At 49.1% G+C, this 26,944-nt stretch overlaps 1 protein-coding gene across 1 annotated transcript in view; it reads left to right on the plus strand.

Annotated features, from left to right (window-relative positions):
* Positions 1-26,944, plus strand: part of LOC147663704 (general transcription and DNA repair factor IIH helicase subunit XPD-like) — a 324,670-nt gene that overhangs the window by 208,902 nt on the left and 88,824 nt on the right. The window contains exon 3 of the mRNA XM_086950253.1: positions 4,800-4,877. Within this exon, the coding sequence (XP_086806379.1) occupies positions 4,800-4,877 (78 nt within the window). The remainder of the gene's footprint in view (positions 1-4,799; positions 4,878-26,944) is intronic.

Below are 26,944 nucleotides of genomic sequence, written 5' to 3' on the forward strand. Positions count from 1 at the left end.
CAGGACTGCTGCCCCCTCTTCCTGATCTACTGTGGGTACTTTCATCAGTTCAGAGAGGCTTCAATTATAATGGTTAGGTCTGTTGAGTCCTTTATCTTTGTCTCTGTCAACTATTCTGCAAATTGTTTTGAGCCTTGCTTGGCTCAAAGTGCCTTTCCCCACCTGTTTGATCTGGAGGTGCTATGCCCAGGTGGGTCTACTTTTGTTACTGCGGTTCCGGAGTTGTCTTCGTGCCCCAGAATTAATGTCGTGTCCGGTAAGGGTTTCATCTGATTCATAGCTCCCCCCGACATGAAGATCATTCTAAAAGGGGTTCCCAGCAATTGTTGGGGTCTTTGTTAGTTAGGAACTCCATTATCAATTTGAACTCTTGACGCTTTTGTAGAGGTCCTAGTATATTGCTTTCTTGTGCCCCTTGAATAGTATTTGTTCTTTATTTCTAGCTGCTGCAAAGATGTCCTCCTTTTAGGGATAGTAATGTAGGCATGTTAATATGTTGGAGGCTTTATTCCCACTTCTTGGGTGCGGGCCAACCTGGTGCGTGCGGTCTAAGATAATGTCTTCAGCTGCAAGGCTCAGGATAATGTGTATGAAAAGTTGTTTGACAAAGTCTTCTATGTTCTCACCTTCCACGTTTCAGGAAACCCCTTTAATGTTTATCTTTTGCTTCCGGGGGCGAGTTTTCATGTCTCCAGGGCGGACTTGTAGTTCTAGTGATTGATCCATCAACATGGGAACCTCTTGTTGCAAGATCTGAGTCTAGTCTTCTCTGGCAATCCACATATGTTCTGGGGAGTATACTCCCTCCCCTATTTCTCTCATCTCCTGATTCAGTCGTTGGACCTCTTGCTTAAACTCTTTTCAAAGTACCAAAAGACCCTTTCCGAACCCGCAAAGAAAATCCTCCAAAAAGGATCTTGTCAGTAGGGCTTCCGCAGGTGAGTCTTCCTGTAAATGCTGCAAGCCCCTCAGTGGGGCAGCCACTCGGGGCCTTTGCCTATGTGTCGTGTTTTGCAGACCCTGTCCTGGAGAGCGTCATCCATGTGGTGGAATCTTTTCAAAAATCATTTTTGTGGCGGTCATCCTGCATATGTGACACTTGATTTCTTAACTGGTTTAAGTGCGACTCGTAGTGCTAAGTTGCTGTGAGTGTAGACCTGTCAGTGCTTCCCACTGCCAAACTCTGAGCGATAGCATAGATTATTTATAGCTTTGTGCAGTCAAACACTCCCTTGTGGATCTTGCTTCTGACAATTTGTCACCAGGGTCATCATCTTTCACCTCTGCTGTTGTCAATGAGGGGCCTTATACTACTCGCCCGCCTACACCATGTCCTACTGGCACCCCGCTTATAAATGCCAGTAGTGAAGCCCACCACCTGCCTGGCAAGCTTTGTGCACCATATGCGTAGGTGTATGCCTTTAGAGAAGGACAAAACCAGTTTGTTGAGGGCCTGCTCCCCTTTGATCAGTTCTTTACGTATGAGGTTTATCGGCCCCTTATGTCCCATGTAAGATCCATCCACAGGAGGTCCTGGCTTCAACAAGCGCCTACACGTGGCTCACAGTCTCTAACTGCCGTACTGGTCATCGATGTGCTACCCAAGCCAAGTGTTCCAGTGAAAGGACCAAGGCCCCTTACAGCTGCAGGTCTGCCATCACTATACCGCCCAGGGGCCAGTTTCCTGTGTCCGCTTAGGTAGTGCTGCTGGTAGAGCGCGCAGGTCACCCGACTCGGTTTACCATACTCACCTGGGCCCATAAACAACATATGATGAGTTTTAATCAGATAACCTGTGCACTTTCCTCTAATCAGTGATTTATATATTACGTTTTTGGGACCTATACCATTGACTTACCAATCCTCGTCACCGGTACCTATGAGTCCGTCCTAAAGGATCAGGGAGTTAGCAAGAAAACAGGTAGAAAAATAACATCTGCACTCATATAATAACCACAAACTCTGGAACGGTTTAAACTCTTTATCTAAAATTCTTTAAATGTCATAATACAAATATGTGTAACCAGGAAAACTTGCGATGAGGAAAATAACGATTAGAATGAGAATATGCAAAGATTTCATAAGGCAGTCTTCACGCATTTGACATTAAGGTGGGAAGAGAGAAGGAAACAGTACAATGACATACCCACATAGAATATTTACCTAGAATGGTGTGAAGAACTAACCCTGGCCACGGGTCAGTTGAAGGATAGAACTCCAAAAGTGCAACTGCCAGCAAGAAAACAGGTGCCGACCAGAAATCAGGACAGGTGTAGCCAAATTGGATCAGGACAGGACCACCACAGGCTAAGACCGGCACCCACAGTTGAAGTTGCTACGCCAGCGCTACAACCCTCTCTGCAGCTAACAGCCAAACCCTGATTGGGTAATCGAATCTTCCTTCAGAGTGCTACGGCAGCACCCTTGCTCCCGAATCCCAATTGGGTTATCGAATCTTCTGACAGAGTGCTCCGCCAGCACCTCTGCTCTCGATCACCTATTGAGTGCGTTGGGTCAGTGATAGGTCAGCTATTCGGACAAGTCGGACAAATTAGCTTGCTAAGCCTACTGTAGTTATACCATTTTCCAGGGCAGTGTACCAACCCCCACTGTTTCAAGTGTAAGGATCCCCAAATTTGATTGGAATACGATGAATATTAATATTTGTGTTCCCGCCCATCAATTTATTTTCCCATGCACTTTTATTCCACCCAGCAGTGAATGTATCAATATTGTAAAATATTTTGTTCAGTCCATCTTCCTCTTGCAAAGTTGAAGGGTCATGTTCCCATGATTTCACAGTCAAGTCTGATGTTGGCAATGATTCAATGCCATGGCTTGTAGACTCGGGTGAAATGCAGGACATGTGCAGTGTGGGTTTCAAAATGGAGTCACAGCACATCTCAGGCAAGAAATACGTTACATGCAAGAATAGAAAAGCAGTTTTAGAACAGAGAAATAAATGAATGCACTGTATACCACTTATCTCTACTCTATTCCCATTAAATCATTTTAACTAGAGCATTAGGCATAACAAGCAGCTTAACAAAAGCAGCGATGCAAGCTTCTTGCACGTTAGTATCACATAACAGCCATCTTAGTTCTAGTGCGCAGAAGCAAAAGTTTCCCTCCAAGCGAAAGATACATTATGTCATGTGAGTGTGAAAGATGCATGAGCAGTAGAAAATTCCGCGTAGCAGCAGCCATTTTAGTGCAAGCGGATTATGGTTAGTAAAAGCACATAGGCAAGCTTCCCTTAGATATCTAATATGTCATGAAATGCATTTACTAGTACACAAAACATGTTTGTTCATATATTATAAATTATTTCGAGGGTGTTGAATCTAAGCAAGTCGCTTTACGTGCGAAACCTTGCTCCATCACTGCATTCAAAGGCCTCTGGGGAAGGCAGCACCTACTTCACCTGGTCTCTGCTGGTTGTGGGACCCCCTCACTGCTGCCCCCACAGTCCCTGGGTCAGCCATATACCTTGCAGCTCTTCAGCTGCACATTGGCTACATGCTTGCTGCTGGATGTTGACACAGCCAGTGATTTCTACGTGGCTGCAGCCGCCATATAGCATGGGGGCTCCGTTCGCTTGCATCTCCTTTAGATACGGCTCTCTGGCTATGCCAGAGTACATCTGGATTCTGAGGCGTGTCTGCTCGCTCTTATGTATGACCATTATGACTCTTATAGACCAGGGAAGCTATTAGATTGGCGGGCCAGGGTGGAAGAGCTCCTTGAACAAATTATCTCTCTGCCATGTTGTAAACCCCCGCATCCCCCTCTCCCGCGCTCCCCTCTTCACATTTAAAGAGTATGTGTGAGGTGGGCATCTGGTCATTTGGCAGTACCTACAGTGTTCTAAGTGTGAAGCTTAACACTGGACATATTAAAAGGTGTCTATTAATTCTGTAAAAAATACGTACCTTGAATGGGTAATGCAGATGGGAGTGTATCACAAGAGGATATCTAATTTTCTTCAGGTCATTTTTGAGAGATATCAATACGCAGCTTGTTTTACCTTGGCAGCATTTTACCTTCACAGCTTGAAACCTGTGCATGTGGGTGGCTATGCAGTTTTAAATCAGAGGCCCATTTCTTTAAATACTTTTAGCCGTAATCATATGCTGTAGCCTTTAATGCCAATTCAAAGTACACTGAGTTTATGCAGGTATTTTTCAAATCGACCTCGTCTTCCAAGCTACATAACTTTATCTGTGAATCTAATCGTCTTTCTTAGTCTAATTCCTGTCCTCCAGCAGCACGATTGAATACCTGTAATGCTTTAGTCTCCTCACTTTTTTGTATCACTGACACCAACTATATCACATAGGTGCTTATTTACAGATTGTCAGGAACCTGTATGTGAAATACTAATTATTGTCTTTATTATTTCTCTTGCCTCTTCTGCCTTTCTATTTTTTTTCTTTGTCTGTGGCTCTGTATTGCTGTTTGCACTTCTTTTTTATTTTAATCTTTCATGCTTTTGTATTGGTCCTATTTCTTTCCTCCGAAATATCCTATTTTTTGTTGTTGTTTTCTTTTTTTGTTTCTGTTCATGTTCATTTTCGTCTTCTTCGGTATACCTTCTTCACTTTCTTCTTCTTTTATCTTTTCTACCACAATTGCCTCTTATCCCTCCAATTACCCCTTTTCTTGTTGTTTGTCTTTTCTATTATTTTTTTCCATGCTCTTTTTTTTATTCGTGATTTTTTCTCCCTTGTTCCCATCTATCTGTATTGTGACCCACCTGCTGCTTTTCTTTTCTGTTCCTCACCCTCACCATTTCTTAGGGTCATGGAGTGCTTGAGATGCCTTCAGGAACTGGAAAGACTGTCTCCCTTTTGTCACTCATTGTTGCATATCAAAAGGTAAGACCTGAATACTAATTAAATATAATGTTACATTTTTAACTTTTTGTGGGTGGTTTTGTTGTTTTGATGCAGCGTATCCAACCTTTACAGTTGTCCAACTGTATCCTACAGTAAGACTTGTAAATGTTTCAATGAGTAGTAGGATAACTAAGGCAAGCTCTATACTTCCTCCCACACTTGTGGTCGTATTAGATCAAGTTCACTGCTTTTCATTGTGTTTTTTTATATACTAGTCATCCATGAAGGACGTTTGTAGACTACTGTGTATCAGCTGAAACGGGAAGGAGAAAGAAGGTCAGAATAAAGTGGAAATATATTGATTGATATGTTCTTTATAGAGAGGACAGAGAAAAAGCAAACATTTATGTTTCTGGAGCCTTTAGATTACGTTTGTGTTGATCATTATGGGCACTGTTCCAACACGTTTTCCATTGAAGCCCCTGCATGTGAGTTGTTTCTATCTAGCCTGATTAATTAGCATTTCCATGCCCCAGGAAGTCGTTAGTTCAGTTAAAATAGCCTTAGACATAAAATAGACACATCACATACAAATATGCAATTCTCAAGTTCTATAATCATGAGTAGTGGATGGGAAGCAGGAACCTATTTAATTATTTAAGAAGTCTTGTATTTCCTTCCATATGTAAAGTATCTTAATGCTTCTTCATATCTAGCAAAGGCAAAAGTTCATAATTATTAGGCAATGTCTAATTATATGCTTGTATTCGACCATCTCCATTTCAACAACCAAGATCTTTCCCACCCCTTAACAAACATGGTGAGAGTCCATCATGAAGAAATACAATCACATCACCCCCGTCCTGATGGGATTCCATTGGCTCCCCTTGCCAGCTGCACCTTCTTCAAAGCCAGCGGCATTATTTGCAAAGCCATCACAAGCAACACCCCTCTAATTGTGCAATTAAACTTAACATCTCTGGTAGTTTTTGGCACATCCACAGTCAGGAAACCATTAGACTGTAGAGTAAAAGTGTAAAAAAAGAAAAAAGATATGGAACAAAATCTGTATCTGTCAGGACCCTGGCCCAAGGTGCTTGAATATAGGAAATAGTTGAAAACTCACCTCTTTAAAGAGCACTGCATCACTGCATTAACCATCCACAACCAAGCTTCCTCTCCTATTACTCATTGACTTTGTTTGTCTTTGACCATGTCCAGTGCTCTCCTCCCTTTTGACTAGGATTGTGCAATAGAAATACTGTGTATATCGCCATTAGATTGATTAAAGCAGGCTTGTAAGTCTGAAGACCCAAATTGCACACAAATGGGCAGATAGATTAACATTTTTGGTTCTGTAAACCTCACAATGAAGCTGAATGTGGTGAGGCCCAACCCATAGGAAGATTTGACGAATAAGCAGCAATGCGTATTCTGAATCTTGTGAGCATATTCCTTATTCTGTTGTATTGTAATTGTATTTATATAGCGTTACTACCCCTGAGGAGGCGTCAAAGTGCTTAAAGTAATTAAGCGATTCAAGACCTGTTAGGTTTTTCAATGAAAAACATGCTCAGTGATACTTTCATTGGCTCCTGGATCTCTGGTCTTTATTATCTGTAATTGAAAAGGCATTCTTGAGTGTGGATGTATCTAGGGGTTTGTCAGAACCCTTTTCAGAGGGCCACAGGGGAATCACAAGCTAATGGGTTGAACCGTGTGGTTGAGGCCTTTTACTCTTGATGCCCCAGGGCTCGACCCACGATGGATCCTGAGCATCTGAGCCAAGTATCCCTTCAGCACTTGACTCTCAGTGGTACCCCAAGTCAATTAGTCCAAGGCTTCTCAGGGGGGAAGGTAGACAAAGGGTGTGAACACAGGCACAAAATGCGTGCAACTGCAGCAGTAAATGATTCTGGTCAAATATTTGCTTTTTATTAAACAAGCATTGGCAAAGCCTATGTGAGAGCTGTTTGCTTTAGCAATGTGTTTTAGCCATGTTGTACACTAGTGTGGTTGCTGTTCAGCATGGCTAGATGTTATTGGTGTGGGGTAGATTGGAGTGGGGTAGATTGTGGGGGAGTGTGGTAGATTGTCTGGGAGTGGGGTAGATTGTCTGGAAGTGGGGTAGATTGTCTGGAAGTGGGGTAGATTGTCTGGAAGTGGGGTAGATTGTTTGGAAGTGGGGTAGATTGCAGTTGAGTGAGGCAGATTGAAGTTGAGTGAGGCAGATTGAAGTTGGTTGGAGTGGAGTGAGGTAGATTTGAGTTGGGTGGCTGTAGAGTGGAGTGGGTATTCGGGTTGAGAGGGGTAGATTTGGTTTGGATGGAGTGGTGCAGATTGGTCTAGATTGGAGAGGGGTGGGGTAGATTGGAGAGGGGTGTGGTAGATTGGTTAGGGTAGATTGGGATGGGGTGGAGTGGGGTAGATTGGGGAGGAGTGTATTGGAGTGGGGTAGATTGGGGAATCTGAAGTTGAATAGATTGGGTAGAGTGGATTGGAGTGAGGTTACTTGAGTGGAGGGGGTAGATTGGGGTGTATTGGATTGAGTGGGGTAGATTGGAGTGGGATGGATTGTCGTACATTAGAGTGGAGTGCAGTAGATTTGTGTGGGGTTGATTGGGGTGGACTGAGGTAGACTGGGGTGGAGTGGGGTAGAGTGCAGTGGGGTAGATTGGAGGGGGTAGATTGCAGTAGATTTGGGTGGTCGGATGGATTGGGGTAGATTGGACTGGTGTGGGGTAGATAGTGGTACATTGGAGTGTGGTCAAATTAGTGTGGCTAGATTTTGGTGGAGCAGAGTAGAATGGAATGGGATAGATTTAGGTGGGGTGAGATAGACCTTATTGGGGTATATTGAGGTGGGGTGGATTGGAGTGGAGTGGATTGGGGTAGATAGGGGTGGAGTGGGGTAAAGGAGATTGGGGTAGATTGGAGTGATGTGGAGTAGATTTGAGTGAAGTGGGTAGAGTGTTGTGGGGTAGATTGTGGAAGGGTGGAGTGAGTAAATTGGGGTAGAGTGGGGTAGATTGTGTTTAGACTGGAGTGTATTGGAGTGGGATAGATTGTGGTGGGGTAGCCATCGGGGTGGAGTGCGGCGCATCGGGGTGGAGTGCGGCGCATCGGGGTGGAGTGCGGCGCATCGAAGTAGATGCGGCGCATCGGGGTAGAGTGCGGCGCATCGGGGTAGAGTGCGGCGCATCGGGGTAGAGTGCGGCGCATCGGGGTAGAGTGCGGCGCATCGGGGTAGAGTGCGGCGCATCGGGGTAGAGTGCGGCGCATCGGGGTAGAGTGCGGCGCATCGGGGTAGAGTGCGGCGCATCGGGGTAGAGTGCGGCGCATCGGGGTAGAGTGCGGCGCATCGGGGTAGAGTGCGGCGCATCGGGGTAGAGTGCGGCGCATCGGGGTAGAGTGCGGCGCATCGGGGTAGAGTGCGGCGCATTGGGGTAGAGTGCGGCGCATTGGGGTAGAGTGCGGCGCATTGGGGTAGAGTGCGGCGCATTGGGGTAGAGTGCGGCGCATTGGGGTAGAGTGCGGCGCATTGGGGTAGAGTGCGGCGCATTGGGGTAGAGTGCGGCGCATTGGGGTAGAGTGCGGCGCATTGGGGTAGAGTGCGGCGCATTGGGGTAGAGTGCGGCGCATTGGGGTAGAGTGCGGCGCATTGGGGTAGAGTGCGGCGCATTGGGGTAGAGTGCGGCGCATTGGGGCAGAGTGCGGCGCATTGGGGCAGAGTGCGGCGCATTGGGGCAGAGTGCGGCGCATTGGGGCAGAGTGCGGCGCATTGGGGCAGAGTGCGGCGCATTGGGGCAGAGTGCGGCGCATTGGGGCAGAGTGCGGCGCATCGGGGCAGAGTGCGGCGCATCGGGGCAGTGTGCGGCGCATCGGGGTAGAGTGCGGCGCATAGGGGTAGAGTGCGGCGCATAGGGGTAGAGTGCGGCGCATCCGGGTAGAGTGCGGCGCATCGGGGTAGAGTGCGGCACATCGGGGTAGAGTGCGGCACATCGGGGTAGAGTGCGGCACATCGGGGTAGAGTGCGGCACATCGGGGTAGAGTGCGGCACATCGGGGTAGAGTGCGGCACATCGGGGTAGAGTGCGGCACATCGGGGTAGAGTGCGGCACATCGGGGTAGAGTGCGGCACATCGGGGTAGAGTGCGGCACATCGGGGTAGAGTGCGGCACATCGGGGTAGAGTGCGGCACATCGGGGTAAATTGGCGGCACATCGGGGTAAATTGGGGGCACATCGGGGTAAATTGGGGGCACATCGGGGTAAATTGGGGGCACATCGGGGTAAATTGGGGGCACATCGGGGTAAATTGGGGGCACATCGGGGTAAATTGGGGGCACATCGGGGTAAATTGGGGGCACATCGGGGTAAATTGGGGGCACATCGGGGTAAATTGGGGGCACATCGGGGTAAATTGGGGGCACATCGGGGTAAATTGGGGGCACATCGGGGGCACATTGGGGGCACATCGGGGGCACATTGGGGTAAATTGGGGGCACATTGGGGTAAATTGGGGGCACATTGGGGTAAATTGGGGGCACATCGGGGGCACATTGGGGTAAATTGGGGGCACATTGGGGTAAATTGGGGGCACATTGGGGTAAATTGGGGGCACATTGGGGTAAATTGGGGGCACATCGGGGGCACATCGGGGTAAATTGGGGGCACATCGGGGTAAATTGGGGGCACATCGGGGGCACATTGGGGTAAATTGGGGGCACATTGGGGTAAATTGGGGGCACATTGGGGTAAATTGGGGGCACATCGGGGGCACATTGGGGTAAATTGGGGGCACATTGGGGTAAATTGGGGGCACATTGGGGTAAATTGGGGGCACATCGGGGTAGAGTGGAGTAGATTGGGTCGTAGTGGGGTAGATTGTGATAGATTGGAGTTAAGTGGAGTGTGGTCGTTGGGGTAGAGTGAAGTAGATTGGGGTAGATTGGAGTGGACTGGGGTAGACTGTTGTGGGGTAGCTTGGAGTGGAGTGGGTTAGTTTGGAGTGAGGTAGATCAGGGTAGATTGGCATGAGTGGGGTAGATTGGCATGAGTGGGGTAGATTGGCATGAGTGGGGTAGATTGGCATGAGTGCAGTAGATTAAAGTGGAGTGAGGGCGATTGGGACAGATTAGATTAGAGTGGAGTGCAGTGGGGTAGATTGGAGCAGAGTGACGTGAAGCTTTGGCTACATCTCTTGCACCCAAGTGCATATGAGTATAGAGCGCCTGAAAGCGCTTTCGGTGGAATACAAATGAGAATGTGGATTTAGGCCCAGGTTTTGAGGAGAAATGGAGTAGTTGCTGTACTTCACAAAACTGAAGAGCTTTAAACAAACACATTCTTTGCATGTTTAGAGAAAAGTTGGAATACATATAAGACAGGACACAGGTTGTAAGGAGAAATCGATTAACTTCCGTGCTACCCAAAACTGGAGACTTTAAAAAGTCAAATAATTAGGGTTAAAAAGTAACCCTGGGCGTAGGACTATGCTACCCTCGCGGAGCCTGTGTAGTTTGTGCTACTACATGCTACGCGAAGTTGGCGACCGCGAGCGAGCAAAATCAACATGCCGGCGAGACTTTTTCCTCATTCGCGATCAGCAACATCAAGTTGCCGATTGCGAGCGTGTGAAATATACCTCCCGGCGAGATTCTCAAAGCGGGGCGGTCCGGCTTCTCATTCCGAGTGGTCAAGTATGCTCCTGACCGCTCGCGATGAGATACTACCTGTCCACATTGAGAAAGCTGCGGAAAACGACCGCTTGCACTGTGCAAGATGCCGTTTGCAGTGATTGCACGATGCGGACAAGCATCTGGCACTGTGCAATCAGTGCGAACAGCATTTTTCCTACCGCAGTTCGCATAGCTATGCATTGCTCTCGTAGTGCGAAGTGCACTTCGCATAGCTACACATAGCGCTACTACGCAAACTACGCCCAGGGTTATTAAAAAGGCACAGATGTGTCTGAATTCGGGCAAAGTCCCCTCCTCCTGGAAACAGGCCCTAGTTCTTCCCCTCATTAAAAAACCGAATGCAGATGCCAAACTGCATTCGAACTACAGGCCAATCTCGCTGCTTCCTGCCCTGGCCAAGGTTACTGAAAAATATGTGCACACCACCCGTACCAACTTTTTAGAGGGTAACTCCCTATTACATCAGTCACAGTCTGGTTTTAGGTCCAACCTGAGCACCGAAACCGCTCTTCTTGAGGTTACCGAGGCTGTGAAGGAAACCCTCGACAGGGGTGGAAAGGCCCTGCTTATCATGCTCGATTTGTCGGCGGCCTTCGACACCGTTCCCCACAACCTCCTCCTAACTAGACTCTGGGAGATTGGGATGCGGGGAACGGTGTTCGCATGGTTTCAGTCTTTCTTGGCCGACCGGAGACAAACGATCTGGGCTCCCCCTTTCTCCGCCCTGATGCCGCAGCTTGAATTTGGGGTCCGCAGGGCTCCATACTTAGTCCCTCCCTCTTTAATGTCTTCCTTACACCTCTGGCGGCACGGGTGGAGGAGCTAGGGGCCCAGATCATATCCTATGCGGATGATACACAACTCCTGTTCACTTGTGACAGGGGATGTGACTTCGATGGAGCAGCTATTCGGAAGTGTTTGGAGTTTGTGTTTGAATGGTTCGGGAAAAATGGCCTCAAATGCAACTCCGACAAATCCGAAATACTGTGCTTTGGCTGTTCTGCAGACCCAAGATGGAAGCAATGGTGGCCTTCGGCCATGTTTCCCCCTGCCAGCGATTCGGCCACAGCTAAGAATTTGGGTATGATGGTTGATAACACTCTTTCCTTCAAGGCCCAGGTTGTTGGCTTGACTGGGAAGTGCTTTGCCATCTTAAGGATGTTGCGTAAGTTTTTGCCCTATCTATCGTTTGAGCATAAGAAGATCACGGTGCAAGCACTAATAGGCTCGCGACTAGACTACGCCAACATCCTTTACTTAGGTCTGCCTGAATATCTGTTGACTCGTCTGCAGATAGTTCAAAATTCTGCAGCCAGAGCAATCTTTGGTCTAACTAGAAGAGCCAGGGCCAGCAATCTCCTTGTCTCTCTGCATTGGCTGCCGATTCGTAAGCGCATCTTTTTTAAGACCTTAATTACAGCTTTTAGGGCGCTTCACAATTTCGGCGCAGAATATCTGTAGAGAAGGGTCCATTTCTATCTCCCATCTAGACCTCTGAGATCTGCGGCCCAGGCCAAGGCTATCGTCCCAACAGTGAAGCGTGCTCGCTGTGGAGGCCGTTCCTTTAGTTACCTTGCACCCCGTCTCTGGAACACACTGCCTCTGAGTCTGAGGAAGTGCACCGATCTCTCTGTTTTTAGGAAGGGACTTAAAACTTATCTTTTTGCCCTGTAATTGCTGTTCTGGTTAATCATGGTGCCGTTATGACGTTATGTTAGTTGCTGGTATTTTGGTGTGATGATCTTTAGCGCTGGGACGCTCTTTGGAGCAGCTGAGCGCTCTACAAAACAAATAGTAACATAACATAACATAACATAACAAAGGAGGGAGGACTATGAGAGTCCGCTTTCAGAGTAGTGTATTGTACTCTTGAAACAGACACATACATAGATATGCGCAGAGAAGAGGTGCAGCGTTCAAATACATGCAGTCACACAGATTGGTTTAATCGTCTGTGCTCTTTGCTTGGTGCTGTAGAAGGAAGCGACACATTCCAAAACAAATAAAGGCAACAACAAATCTGTAGGATGGAAGTTAAAAGCAACACAAAAGTGTAGCATGGAAGTGCAAATGATAGGTAGAAAAATGAAAAAAGTACCCTGAATCACAATGCAAGCAACAGAAGGACACTAATTAAATGAAATTAATTAGTGCTATATGGCAGGCAAGTTTCACGTAGACAGTCTGGCTCGTAAATCAGTCTTACCAGCAGAATCCGAATGACCAGAGTGTCCCGGCATGCCGCCTTAACAGGTGCTGAGGGTGCGGCTGCTGTCTCTGGTAAGTTCCTCACATATAGCCCGGGAGGGGCAGAGGTCAAGTGTCCTTGAGTACCTCACAAGCGGGCCTGTGGAGGGAGAGGCCAGGGGGGTCCTCGAGGCTCCTCTGATGCAGGTAAGTTTCCTGCGATCCTCCACAGAGAAGAAGATAGAGTGGAGTGGTGCAACGCTCCTAGTGCTGGTCCTCAGTCGGGGCATAGGCCTGCTCGGATTACCATGCGGCTGCCTTTTCACGACGACTGTGTCAACCAGACTTCTTGACTTTTCTGGGTGCCACACCCCCCTTCCCCTCTCCGAGATATGGGGTCACTTTCCTCACTCTGTACATGGGCTACAGCATGATCCACGCAGCAGCAATCTTCATGACGGTCCCACTTGGCATAAGGTGTCACTGACTTCGCTCTGCACACAGGCTACAGCTCGATTGGCACGGCAGCAATCTTCACAGTGACCTCGCCTGGCATACAGGGTCCCCGACTTCAAACCTACACACGAGCGATAACCTGATTGGTGCAGCAATGTTCATTGGTCACTTCACGGCGGCCCTCCTCTGGCATATGGAGATCGCTGACCTTTCCCTGCACACGGGTAACAACCTAATCGGTGCAGCAGCTCTCTCCTCACACCTCGCTACAGGGATCCAAACGCTAGAATCCCCCACTGGACCTCGCTCACTGCACTGCTCTTTTTCCTTACAGGGCACACAGGTCTTGGCAAGGAGGCAGGGACTGGGACTTCTGGATCCTTTGGCAGGTTGACTTGGATTTCTTGGGTGATGCCCCCTCACCCAGCTGGGAGACCGGCAGTGCTTGGCCCCCAGTCGTGGTCTCAATTCATAACTCTAGATCGACCTACAGTCAACAACAAAAACAAAGGGTCGAAAAGCAAAAAAAATAGAATTAGGGCATAGAAACCACTTTGTGCAGAATATAGAATGATGAAGGAGGCTCAAGAGGAGCCTCTGAAATCTATTATCTTCAACCCGGAGGCTGGTGATATTTTCAGAGCCACAAGCCCCTTTCCAATATCTCACTAAATCGATACCTTAGCATTATTAATTTTCAGCGTAGGTGACAGGAATTTGGTATCTATTTTCTGCCACACCTAGAGATAGGCCCCTGGACCAGCATGAAACATGTTACTCTCCGTGTTATCAAGAAAATAGCCTCTCAACAAGTTTTGGTCTGCTATAATCACTCAACCTCAATTTTCAACAAGCATTTGCAATGCAATAGGTCTTGCATTAATTAAGTTTGAGCTATTGGCATTGCTAAATATTGCAACACCAATTGCAACAAAAGTCTATAAATTGTAGGCCAAAAAAAGTATTTATTTTTTCTGTGTGTTTAGACAATGGTTTAAAATAAACCGAGCTAAATCGCAAAAGATGCAAAACTACCATTGCAAGCCCAGGTAAAAATGATTGAAAACTAAGGCATTCAAATATAGAGCACGAAGTTAAGAGAAATATAATTAGCTATAGAAATAAAGAATGGAAAACAATGTTGTGTAATTATTAATTCACATTGCATTGCTTTGTCAGTAAGTTTATTGAATTAGAGCCAGATCTGCTGAATGAATTTGCTTCAAGATTACCTACTCTCTACAGTTCACTCAGGCTAGCTATTGTTTTGTTTAATGTAATTTTCAAGAACAGAGGTACGACTTTAGACTTAATTATGAGGAAATTTAGAACTAAAATCTGAATATGTGAATAGATGTCTGAATTGTCTTTATCAAAGTCTTCAGCTTTATGGCATCGGAAGGAGGCGCAAAATATACAATGTGAAGGAATGTTTCCCAGACAAGAAAATATGTCAAATGTGCTTTTCGTAAAAGGGCCTTCTGTCCCTATCTCCACGAAAACGTTCTGTCAGTGGCCATTATGCAAGAGCTTGTTAGTAACATAACACGACACAACATAAGAAAAATACATTATGTAATATAAAAGAGTAGAATTTAGCATTTTAGGTTTAAAGTATTTTAATGCAGCATTGAAAGAAAAGGCAACAATACAAACAAAGAACCACAGGTGCCCCTCGTGAAATAGTGCATACAGTTCGTCACAGACGGGAAATCCGTTCGCGTAGTGCTATGGGCACATCCTGTTCCGAAGTCTTGTGGCTAGTGCACCTGTGGGTGTGACAAACCAAAAAGGAAAATAAAAACGATACCCCCCCAACCAACTGCCCCCCTCCCATCCCCCCCGATTCCCACCCCCACCCACTGTACTGTGCTAACAATCTTTCTCCTCTTCGCCATAGCAGCATAGTCATCCATCCCTCCCCCCCTAGCCACCATCTCAGGCAACTCAGGTGGACGGGGCTTACTGGGACGTCAGCCGTAGCAGTCTGAGGTATCTAGGACAGGTAATTTCTTTAAATTCTGATCGTAACAGTGTATGGAATGGTAACCACAGCTCCTCAAATGTGTCCACATCCCCCGCCACCACCAGGGACATCTTCTCCATGCCTAAGACATGCCACAACCTGTGTAGCCAACCAACAACAGTAGGAAGCGTGGTAGTGCGCCAGTGAATGAGTATATTCTGAATCGCCGATCCCAAGGCAATCGCTATCTGCCTACCCTTCTTAGATCTTAGGGGGTACATCAAGCCGTTTGGCAAGCCTAGCAGAACATAGGCAGGGAAGCGGGGTAATTCAATATCAAAGCACCGGTCTATCTCATTCAGCACCTCTTCCCAGTAGGGATTCAGTAGGGGGCATTCCCATAGTATATGAGTGAGTGTGCCAGTCTGTCCACAGTCTCGCCAACAGGTCCGGGGTATGGAATGGTTCATTTCGTGAAGTTTCTCGGGGGTGCGATACCAGTAAGTGGAAATTTTGGTGAATGTTTCAGTGAGCCCAGTGTGATAAGCAGAGTGTCGTGCCCGATAGGAGATGTGGTCCCAGTCAGTGTGGCTTAGCGATCGTCCCAGCTCCCGCTCCCAGCGTTCTCGTCCGGGGTTGTAGATATGAAAAGGGGGGGGCTGTAATAGTTTATAGAGGTCAGAGATAAGCTTTGCGTCTGAGGAGCGTGTCACCAGCCATCTTTCATAAGGCGTGAGCTTCCGGTCCGCCGAGGTGTGTACCTGCGGCTGGAGCGCCCAGTGACGCGCCTGCATGTATCTCATGCGTTCCGTCTCGGGTAGACCGAAGTCCCGCTGAAGATCCTGGAAGGAGACGGCACCTTCCGGGCCATACATATGGAATAGGGCAGAGCACCGGGCTGCCCGCCAAAGCTCGAAGGCTCCAGGTTCCATACCAGGGCTAAAGTCCGGGTTTCCGAGTTTCAGTGTAAAGGGGGAAGGAAAGGTGGTAAGGTCGTGTTTGGTAGACACGGAGTCCCATACTTGGAGCGGAACCCGTGTGATGAAAGACGCATAGAGGTTGGTGGGGCGGTGGGCTCTGCGTAGGAAGGGCACTTCCTGCAGTGTCCTGCCCGCCACCGCTTGGTCCTGAAACAACCAATGTTTATCTGATTCCCACCGACTCCATTCTACTAGGTAACGTAGTTGTGCAGCTTGGAAATACTTGTGCAAGTCCGATATGCCAAGCCCTCCGGACTCAGGCGCCAGCGTGGATATGGTTCTTTTGAGCCTGGGTTTACGACCTTGCCATCCAAAGCGTGCGATATCAGACTGGGTCTGTCTGAGCCACCCCTTGGGGGGTTGTAACGGGAGGGCCCGAAAGAGATACAGGACTTGGGGTAGAAGGGTCATTTTCACCACGGCTATTCTGCCCAGCAAAGACAACGTGCCTTTGTCCCAGCGGGCCAGTTCTTCCTTAATTTTCTTGCTTAAGGCCGTGTAGTTGGCCGTGACCATGGCAGGAAGAGAGGGCGCTAAAAGAATTCCCAGGTAGGGCACTTGGTCTTTAGACCAGCTCAGCGGAAAAAGCCTCTGTAAGTCAGCTCTAGTGGTGTCGGACAGCGAGATGTCGAGGGCTGCCGATTTCCCAAAGTTTACTTTGAAACCTGCCACAGCCGCGAAGGTTTCCAGCTCCTCAATACAAGCAGGCAACCTCCTAGGGTCATCGAGCGTCAAGATCACGTCGTCCGCGTAGAGACTAAGGGTGTGGACAAACTCCCCCATGCGGACGCCTGTAACATCAGGGTTCTGGCGAACCCTTTGAGCAAACGGTTCCATATAGAGGGCAAAAAGTAGTGGCGATAACGGGCACCCCTGCCTGGTGCCCCTCTCTATCGCAAACTTCTGGGAGCTGCAACCGTTCACTCTCACCACTGCGGACGGGAATCGATAGCAGTTGAATACCAGGTGCCTAAACTTCTCCCCTATGCCCAATTTACTCAATACTTTCTCTAGATAAGGCCAGTGCACCCTATTGAACGCTATCTCCGCGTCGATAGAGAGGAGCATGCGTTCCCCGGGAATCCGGGAGGCCTTCTCCAGTATGTGGGTCACCCTTTTAGTATTATCGACTGTCTGCCTGCCTGGGAGAAACCCGACCTGGTCCGGGTCAACCATACCCGGTAGGTGGAGTGCTAGACGTGCCGCAAGGATACTGGTGTATATATTTAGGTCCGTGTTTAGGAGCGAGATCGGGCGGTAGGATCCGCACTCGGTCCGGTCCTTGCCCGGTTTAGGGATCACCGACACCGTAGGTTGAAGGAACTCCGGTGGGATAGCACCCGGTTCAGAGAACGAGTTAAACAGGCGCGTCACCAGTGGCGCCAGGTCTTGGCAGAATGTCTTATAGAAGAGAGGTATAAAGCCATCGGGCCCCGGAGCTTTCCCGTGTTTGAGTCGGGAAATGGCCGTGACCACCTCTTCAATCCGGATCTCTCGCTCAAGATGTTGGGCCTGGTCCGGCGTGAGGGATGGGAGAGCCACCGACTCCAAATAGTCAGTCTCGACTTGCGGTGAGGGGGGACACCGGCGTAGAGATCGGCGTAGTATCTACGGAAGCCCTCCGCAATCTGGCCATCCTCTGTGACTGTTCCCCATTCGGGACCGCCAGTATTTTCACCCGATGCTGCTGATGTTGTACGCGGAGTTTATGCGCAAGGAGCCGGCCACACCTGTCTCCGCCAGTGTAGTATTTGTGTTTCAGGCGTAGTACAGCGTACTCTGCTCTGTCCATGTCGAGCGCAGACAGGAGCTTTCTAGCAGCCTTAAGTTGCCTCCAGACTCGAGGGGATCCTGTCCGTTGATGCACCTGTTCTAGCTCCCTCACCTTGCGTGTAAGTTCGTCTTTTTTTAGCTGACGGTCTCTATTCTCCGCTGAGGAGACTGCAATAATCTCGCCACGGAGCACCGCCTTTAAGGCGGCCCATTGTGTCGCGCGGGTGGTTTCATCATTATCATTGTGACGCTTGTACTCCTCTATGGACTCGCGGATATGCTTCACTACTGATTGTTTGTGCAGCAAAGTGTTCCTGAGACGCCAGACCCCTCGTGAAGGAGACACAGGAGGTAGTTGGAAAGTGCCCTCTACCTGGGCATGATCAGAGAGAGACAGGACTCCTATGTCGGCGGCCGAGGCCAGCTCATACATCGGACCCGTCACCAGGAGATGGTCCAGTCTCGCATAGGATTTGTGGTCATGAGAATAGTATGAATAGGCACGGGTCGTGGGGTAGAGGCGGCGCCACATATCATGCATGTCTAGATCTTCCAGGCGGGACCTAATCGAGCTCGAGAGCTCCCCCGATTGTAGGCGTCTTTGCGCTGACCTGTCCAGGGACGCATCAAAGACCACATTCAGGTCCCCCCCAATGACAATGTGTCTGTCAGGAGTGGTTGTCACGTCTTCCAGTGCCCTGTGCAAAAACTGTTCCTGATGGTCGTTGGGGCTATATATCGAGTCTACAGTGAACACCAGACCTCCCACCCTGACTCTGTAAGCTAAAAGCCTCCCCTTTTGTTCCGCTACCTTTTGCATTATCTCCCCCTTGAACCTCCTAGACATCATGATCGCTACTCCCGCTGTTTTGGAAGCACAGGAAGAGAAGAAGGAAGAGAAGAGCTGCGTGGGGAATTTCGGGGTTCGCAGTCTGTGGCAGTCTTTAGCTTAAAGATGAGTTTCCTGCAGAAGACAAATGTCTGCCTGCGAGTCTTCAAGTAGGGACAGTACAGCTTTCCTTTTGACCGGATTATTCAGCCCCTTCACATTCAGTGTGACAATCTTAAGGGTCATTAGTGAGGGGAGTACCAGTAGCGCTCAGCAAGTCGGGCACGATCCGCCGGACTAAACTCAAAGGCAACAGAACGCAGCCACAGCACACAGTGAAAGTAAATGACATCATAGCACAGTACAGTCCCCGGGTCCCCTCCCCCCAACCGTGAGAACCCCCACCCTGGAACCCAACGCCCCCCCCCCTCACCCGCCGCCCTGTGAATGCCCCAAACCTCAAACTCCCCCATTCAACTCCCTCGCCCACCCCCCTCACCCCCAACCATGCATAGCACTTCATTGTCCCAGTCTGGTCCTCAACGGACAAGGCCGTGGAAAGTTATTCAAGTGGACGTCCAGCCACATCCTCATCTCTGGAGTGGCCAGCCGCCTCCACCGTGTTCACTCTTTCTCCCAGGGAGTCAACCTCTCTCCGAACTTCTCGAACCTCCCCGGCCACCTCCTGTTTTAGGGCTTGGAAGTCCTCCCTCAGAGAGCTGAACAGTGACTCCAGAAAAGATCTAGTCACCGGGGGTTCCCCGCCTTCCGCACCTCGAGAGCTGGTTGGGGGGCTCGGGGCTGGCTGATTCCTGTCTTGCATCGGGGCGCCTCTGCCCAGCATGTCCGGCAAGGTCCGGTCTCCCTTCTTCGACCCTCTGGCAATCGACATCGTGGGGGAGGGGAATCACCGAGGCCCACGTGCTATGGCGAGGAAGGGGTCCGGGCCCGTACAGCAGTCTGTCAGAGGGCGGCAATCCTCACTTCACGTGGAATCTTCGGGCTCCGGAGCGCCGATGCAAGCCAGAACGCGGTTAGGCGCCTCCGATTGCCTGGAGCGATGGTTGCTCCACAGGGCCAGTGCGATCGGTCCGCCCTCGTCCAAGATGGCAGTCCGCTTCGTCCTGGGGGACCAGCGTCGGTGTGGCGCAGTCTTGTCTTCTGGGCTATATGTGTGTTGCCCCTCTCCGACCAGGGCCTAGGTCGAGATCCTCCGGTACAGAGAGAGCGCTACGGGACAGCTCTCCCACCGGTCATCGCACCACGCCACATCCAGCGACTCCGTCTAGGCCGTGTCCGTAGGTAGTTCACTTCTCCCGGGGATCGCAGTACTCATCCGTCGCGGGCCCACTCGATTATAACGTGGTGAAGGGCCGGCCAAGTAGGTCGTTCCGTGGTCGGGACCGGGGAAGGGTCAGGCCCTGCGGGCAGCGGAGGCGACTGTGAGCGTTCGAGGGGTTGGAATCACCCGGTAGGGGCGCAGGACGGGGCCCGGGGCCGGGCCATGTGGCTCAGGCCTCGCGGCCTACCTGATCCCCGGGCTTGCGTAGCTGCTTCCTGTCGGCTCCGCCTCTCCACTCTCCGCTAATTTGGCTCTGCTCCGCAGGGGAAGGTCGTGTCAAGGCCACATCGGGGTCTCGCCGTCGGAGCACCCGCAAGCCGCTTGTCTTCCCCGTGCTCCAAGACTTCCTCACCGGATCTCTGGGGGTCTGTGATCGACGGGTCTCCGGCCCCTCGGCGGTTCCTCGGACGGCTCTCGCCGCGGGCCGGTTCCCAAGTGGCACCGCCGCCGCAGCAGGGAAATTGAGGGCTGCGGACTGCTCTACACCACCGCAGGTTGCACTGGGCGCTTTTTCCGCTCGATCCGGGGGAGATCAGCGGTGGAAAACGGTGCAGGGTTCCCAGGGGCTCGGGAGCTCACGGCAAGAGCGTCCTCTCAGCCCGTCATCTTGGCCACGCCCCCGAATTTAGCATTTTACATTAGAATCTAGCTTGTGATGTCTGTGGATTCACCCATTTTATTACGTTACGTAAAGTTACTACACACTATGTTTTTTTTAGAGCTGTCCTCAAGTGAATTTAAAAAAAAAAAAAAAAGTAAACTTTAGTTGTTGGCCACCAATGAAAATTAACCGGCGTCCCTGTGGGAATGCTGTATGTCTGCCCACATCGTCTGTGGCTGACCAGACGCACTGGCATACGAGAATTGTGGAATGTCCCATTGTTTTTTTGGCACACATCACGTTTTCCTCTTGTAACGTATTGTTTGCTACCTCTTGTATTTTGTTTGCTCTTGATACATGCACAATTGTCACTTTTGCCTCATGTAACGTAACTTTTTTTTGTAACATGCTCACGTGTAAATTTCTCATGTAACATTACTGTTCCTATTGTGAAGCGCTCTGACACCTTCGGGTAAAGAAGTCAGCGCTATATAAAAACGCATACAATAAAGGGAGGTCCGGTTCCGTTACACAAAACATTCCTCTGCTCCGCAGAACCAGAGCGGCCGGGTCCGGCTCTCAGCGAGCACAGAAAGGCCTGCGAGCAGTAGATTCCCACCGCGCAGGGATGAGCGCGGCCGGTTTCCCGCCAAGAGCGTGGAGTCCGCTTTTCTTTGCCCACTTGCGTCGTGCATCTTCCGGCATGTTCCCAGTGATACTTTAAAGGAACTACTTGCTTACAATGATCTCACCAACTGTTTAACAGAGTTTCATACCTACGTGCTTTAGCAGAAAAGCCCAGTTTACAAAGACACTTTGCCAAATCAGAATTTTTACAAAATCTTATCGTTTCCATCAGTGCTGGATGCTCCCTCACTAGTTCCACTCAAAAAGTTAGACTGTTGGCCACTTATTCTAGGTGTTTTCGTCTTTACCACGCAACAGAGGTGCTGATGTCGAAAACAATACTGCAGAATAGATATGGTTTTACTGCTACCTGCTGGAAACTGCTCAGTGCTTATATGGTGACTTTTTACTCGCTCTCCACCCCCAAGAAATATTGTGCTTAAAAAACATGCAGTTGTTGGAGACCATGCCGCTAGGATCACCTTAGTAATGCAATGTCTTATGCAACAGACATACTTTTCTAAGATGCCAGCCTGGCAAAAAGCCATCAGCATATGGGCCTGAATTTCTCATGAGGAGGGGGGATTAGGAAATGGTGCGGTTGAGTAAAAGCTGCATTACCTTTTACAAAGCTGCGTATAAATATTTCAAAGCCGGGGTAGAACCAGGAAGTCGGGCATCCTTGCACGTGATATGGGCGGGGCCTGTGTCGCGGCCGTAAGAGGCCGGTGTGGCTCGTTCATGCTGGGCTCCCATGAGGAAGGGAGAGCCCCGCGGTAGCGGGGGAAGTTCTGCGAAGTCCCGGGTCCCAGAAGGGGGCCCTGGTGAAGTGGAGAGGCGGGGTGAGTTTCTCCAGGGCTCCCGTATGCTGAGGTAGCCCCTGCAGGCCATCGTATTAGAACCCCGCGTAGGCCGCCGAGAAGAGTCTCTGCACAGCAGCCCGGTGAGTGGGGCTGCAGCCTGCATGCTGGCACTGCCTGTCCTGAGCGGTCCCGCCGTTGCGGGCCACTCCATCGGGGGCATATTTTATGTTAAGCGCCAGTGCGCTTCCACGTCTTGGGCATGTTGTGTAGGCTGCACAGCGTAAAATACACAACATGGCATGCCGGACTGGAAATGTGAGCGCCCGCGCTAGCATGCTCTGCAAGTCGTCCCTGTGGGAGAATGGAAAGTGAAAGTGCATGAGGCTGCTGAGGATGGAAGGGGAACGGCTCGCATAGCATGCTAGCGCATGTTGACATTTACCGTCCAGCATGCGCTTGCCACTATCTTGTCACCCTTCCGAGGCAAGTCAGTAGCAATAGATCTCGATGGTGACAGCGCTTTGCGCTGTAATCGCCAAGCGAGACCTAAAAACTGACAAGGAGGAAAAAATAATTTTTTTGCACAGTTTATTTTCCACTTTCATAGCTGTTGGTCAGAGGTCCCTTTTTTGGTTTCTGCCTCATTGCAGTTTGTAAGGTAAACCCGTTAAATCAATAGGTGAATCCAGAAAAGTGTACATTTCTTAAAATTGCACAGAACTTAGAATTCCGCAGGGAGCCATGCAAAGTTTCCTCAAATAAACTAACCATCAAAGGAAAAAACTATAAATTGAATATGGTATCTTCTGTAGTATTTTGCATTAAAGGCCGTTTCACGAAAGTAATGCACCGTGTTAGACCTGCCACCATTTGCGTGGGCCTCCCTTCCATTTTTCGCGGTTGTCTCCTCTGCCATTCAGTGCCACAGTGCCAATGATCCTTGTGTAAATATGACTGTGAATTGGTATATCCCCAATTGGCTTATTTGGTTTACCTGTTAGTCCATAGTAGTGTAGCCTGTGTGTGCCCAGGGCTGGTAATCCAAATGCTGCTGGTGGGCCTGCAGCGCTGTTTTGCGCCACCCACAGAAGTAGCTTGTAAAGTGTACCTCAGACCTGCCACTGAGTGTCTGCATGCAGTCCAGAACTGCCATCTTGGCTGTGAAGTGCCCACACTTCCCAGCCCCTGACCCTTCCCTTAGCATCATGTCAGTCACCCCTATGGTAGGTGCATTGTGTGTGTGTAAGGTAGGACATGGCTTCATGTGTGTAGCATGTCCTGGTAGTGAATTCCCCTCCATTTTGTTTTTCACTGCTGCAAGGCTACCTGTTCTCCATTGGCTAGAATCGGAAGACTGGCTATTACATCTTATAATCCTATCTGACTCGGGGAACATGGTAGAAATTCGAGTTTAATATTCCTGAGCTGAGAATAATAAAATCCATCTTTTAGTGAAGTTGGTTTTAATATTCTGTGTTTGAAAATATCACTTTTAGAAAGTAGGTATTTTCTTGCCTAAGCCTCCAGTGTGCTCTGCTGTTATGTGTATTGGCTGTCTGGGTTTAGATGGGCAAGGCAGGCTGAGTTAAACCTGGGTTGAATAGAGAAATCTGCATTGAGTACTGGGGAGGGGTAGCTCCTTGACCTGAATAGGGCTGTGCCTTTCAAGGTGAATGCTGGCTCCACCTCCTACTGTGTGTCCAATGGCAGACCCCCCTCTTTCTGAATGGAAGGATTCAGCCTGGTAAACAAAGTGCTCCAGGCCTGAGCAGAACTGGTTGTGGCTGGGTTCAGTGACTAGAGACTTCTGAGAACAAAGACTTTTGGGGTATAAATATATTTGCCCAAACTGCTGATTTTTGTATTGCTCCTGGATGTCAAGAGGAACCTCTGTCCGTTTAATGAAGGAATCTGCAGGAGAGGACTGTCCTTGTGCTTGTGTGCTGGTTCTGGGATTGGCCTGCAGTAATTCCCCTTGGACTTGGGAAAAGGACTTTTGAGAGACTTTTATTTTGCTAAGCAATCACCCAAGGGCTAGAAGAGAGCTAGCCTCCTGCTGGAGTCACAGGCACATCTGACTCCTCCCACCAGCCTCCTGATTCCTCCCAGCAAGGATTTCTATCTGCAGGTGAAGCCCCTGTGAGTTCCAGGGCCTCTAGTTGTACTACAGAGAAGAGAGTGCTGAAAATCGTCACTAATGCCCGTTTGCGAGCCGCTGCAGCTGAAGAGCGTAAGAAAAATCTACGCGCTGCTGCCGCCGAGCGCTCGTAAACCAACGATCATCGCATCGCACGCTTGCGGACCACAAAGTGCTCGCTAACCCCAGAGATCATCGTATCGCACGTTTGCGGGCTTTTCGAAGGCTCGCTGACCCCGGACCATCGCATCGAGTTCATCGCAGAGCGGACGCCATGCTTCCGGCATTTATCTCGCATCGCACCCGGATCGTCGCTCCCTCGCGGGGCTCCATTTTTTTTTCATCGCAACAAGATCGCACACGCAACAGGATCAGCGCATCATTCTCCCTCGCAGCAAGGATTCAACGCATCTCTGGCCTAGCGTGGGGGAAATCATCGCTACAGCTCGTTTGCAACATTTTGTTTGCTTTGCTACGAAATCCAGGTACTTTGTAAGTAAAAGGGTCGCAGAGACCCCTGCTTTGAACTGAACCCCCATTCGGATTACAGGCGCGCTACTAATTTCTGAAACAACCCAAGGTAACCGAACTACAACATACCCAGATGTTGCTATCCATGATTGATATGTGTCTAAGGAACAATGTTTTTATCTTCCACAAGGAATTGTGTCTACAGAAATGTGGAACTGCCATGGGCATTTAGTTTTCTCCCAACTATGCTGATATCACCATGGGCTGGGACTACTTCCAGAAACTGAATACGAACGATGTAGCCCTTCATTTACATGTAAAACAAGTCAAACAAATATTGCCTTTTTGGATACAGCTATCTACATTGAAAATGATCAGATACACTCCACCTTATTTAGGAAAAAGACTGCATCCAATAGCATTTTACATGGGACAAGCTTTCATCCCAAATCGCTAATAAATAGCATTTCATATGGCGAATTTGTTCGAATGAAACGTAATTGTTCCAAACCTGAAGATGCAGAAGATAAATTTGTGGAAACAACTGAAAGATTGAAAACGAGAGGATACAGAGACACAGTGCTACATAATTGTAAAAGAAAAGTTGACATGCAAACAAGAGAAGATTCACTAATCTCTAAAAAGAAATCTAAAGATGCAGAGCCACAAGACAAACCCAGATTCATTACAACATACAGTAAGGAGAGTGGAACAATAATGAACAAAATCAAAAATTACTGGCATTTAATTGCAATTGATTGTGATGTGGAACCACTCCTGGGACCTCAACCAGTAGTGACAAATAAAAAAACAAAGTCCTTAAAAGATCTATTAGTATGAAGCCATTATCAAGAAACAAAGAAACCGCGATCTTGATGGAAAACATGGTGGCCGCAGGCTAACGGAGTACGCTCGTCCTGAACGGTCCTCGTCTGCACCGCAGTGTTAACGGTGTAGCATGCTTCAACCTGAATGAGATCTAGCGGAGAGGACGGATGAGGCGAAGGCGACCCAGAACCTAACCTAAGATAAGGAGCTTTTCCTTTTGTACTCGCGTTTATTTTCTCCTTACCTCCCTGTGTGGATGTGTTGGTCTGCGGGTGTAACGACTGGATTTTTGGACTCGGGGAACATGGTAGAAATTCGAGTTTAGTATTCCTGAGCTGAGAATAATAAAATCCATCTTTTAGTGAAGTTGGTTTTAATATTCTGTGTTTGAAAATACCACTTTTAGAAAGTAGGTATTTTCTTGCCTAAGCCTCCAGTGTGCTCTGCTGTTATGTGTATTGGCTGTCTGGGTTTAGATGGGCAAGGCAGGCTGAGTTAAACCTGGGTTGAATAGAGAAATCTGCATTGAGTACTGGGGAGGGGTAGCTCCTTGACCTGAATAGGGCTGTGCCTTTCAAGGTGAATGCTGGCTCCACCTCCTACTGTGTGTCCAATGGCAGACCCCCTCTTTCTGAATGGAAGGATTCAGCCTGGTAAACAAAGTGCTCCAGGCCTGAGCAGAACTGGTTGTGGCTGGGTTCAGTGACTAGAGACTTATGAGAACAAAGACTTTTGGGGTATAAATATATTTGCCCAAACTGCTGATTTTTGTATTGCTCCTGGATGTCAAGAGGAACCTCTGTCCGTTTAATGAAGGAATCTGCAGGAGAGGACTGTCCTTGTGCTTGTGTGCTGGTTCTGGGATTGGCCTGCAGTAATTCCCCTTGGACTTGGGAAAAGGACTTTTGAGAGACTTTTATTTTGCTAAGCAATCACCCAAGGGCTAGAAGAGAGCTAGCCTCCTGCTGGAGTCACAGGCACATCTGACTCCTCCCACCAGCCTCCTGATTCCTCCCAGCAAGGATTTCTATCTGCAGGTGAAGCCCCTGTGAGTTCCAGGGCCTCTAGTTGTACTACAGAGAAGAGAGTGCTGAAAATCGTCGCTAACGCCCGTTTGCGAGCCGCTGCAGCTGAAGAGCGTAAGAAAAATCTACGCGCTGCTGCCGCCGAGCGCTCGTAAACCAAAGATCATCGCATCGCACGCTTGCGGACCACAAAGTGCTCGCTAACCCCAGAGATCATCGTATCGCACGTTTGCAGGCTTTTCGAAGACTCGCTGACCCCGGACCATCGCATCGAGTTCATCGCAGAGCGGACGCCATGCTTCCGCCATTTATCTTGCATCGCACCCGGATCGTCGCTCCCTCGCGGGGCTCCATTTTTTTTTCATCGCAACAAGATCGCAC

Source organism: Lissotriton vulgaris, unplaced genomic scaffold, assembly GCF_964263255.1.
Source record: "Lissotriton vulgaris unplaced genomic scaffold, aLisVul1.2 SCAFFOLD_1574, whole genome shotgun sequence".
In the NCBI taxonomy this organism is placed as follows: Eukaryota; Metazoa; Chordata; class Amphibia; order Caudata; family Salamandridae; genus Lissotriton; species Lissotriton vulgaris.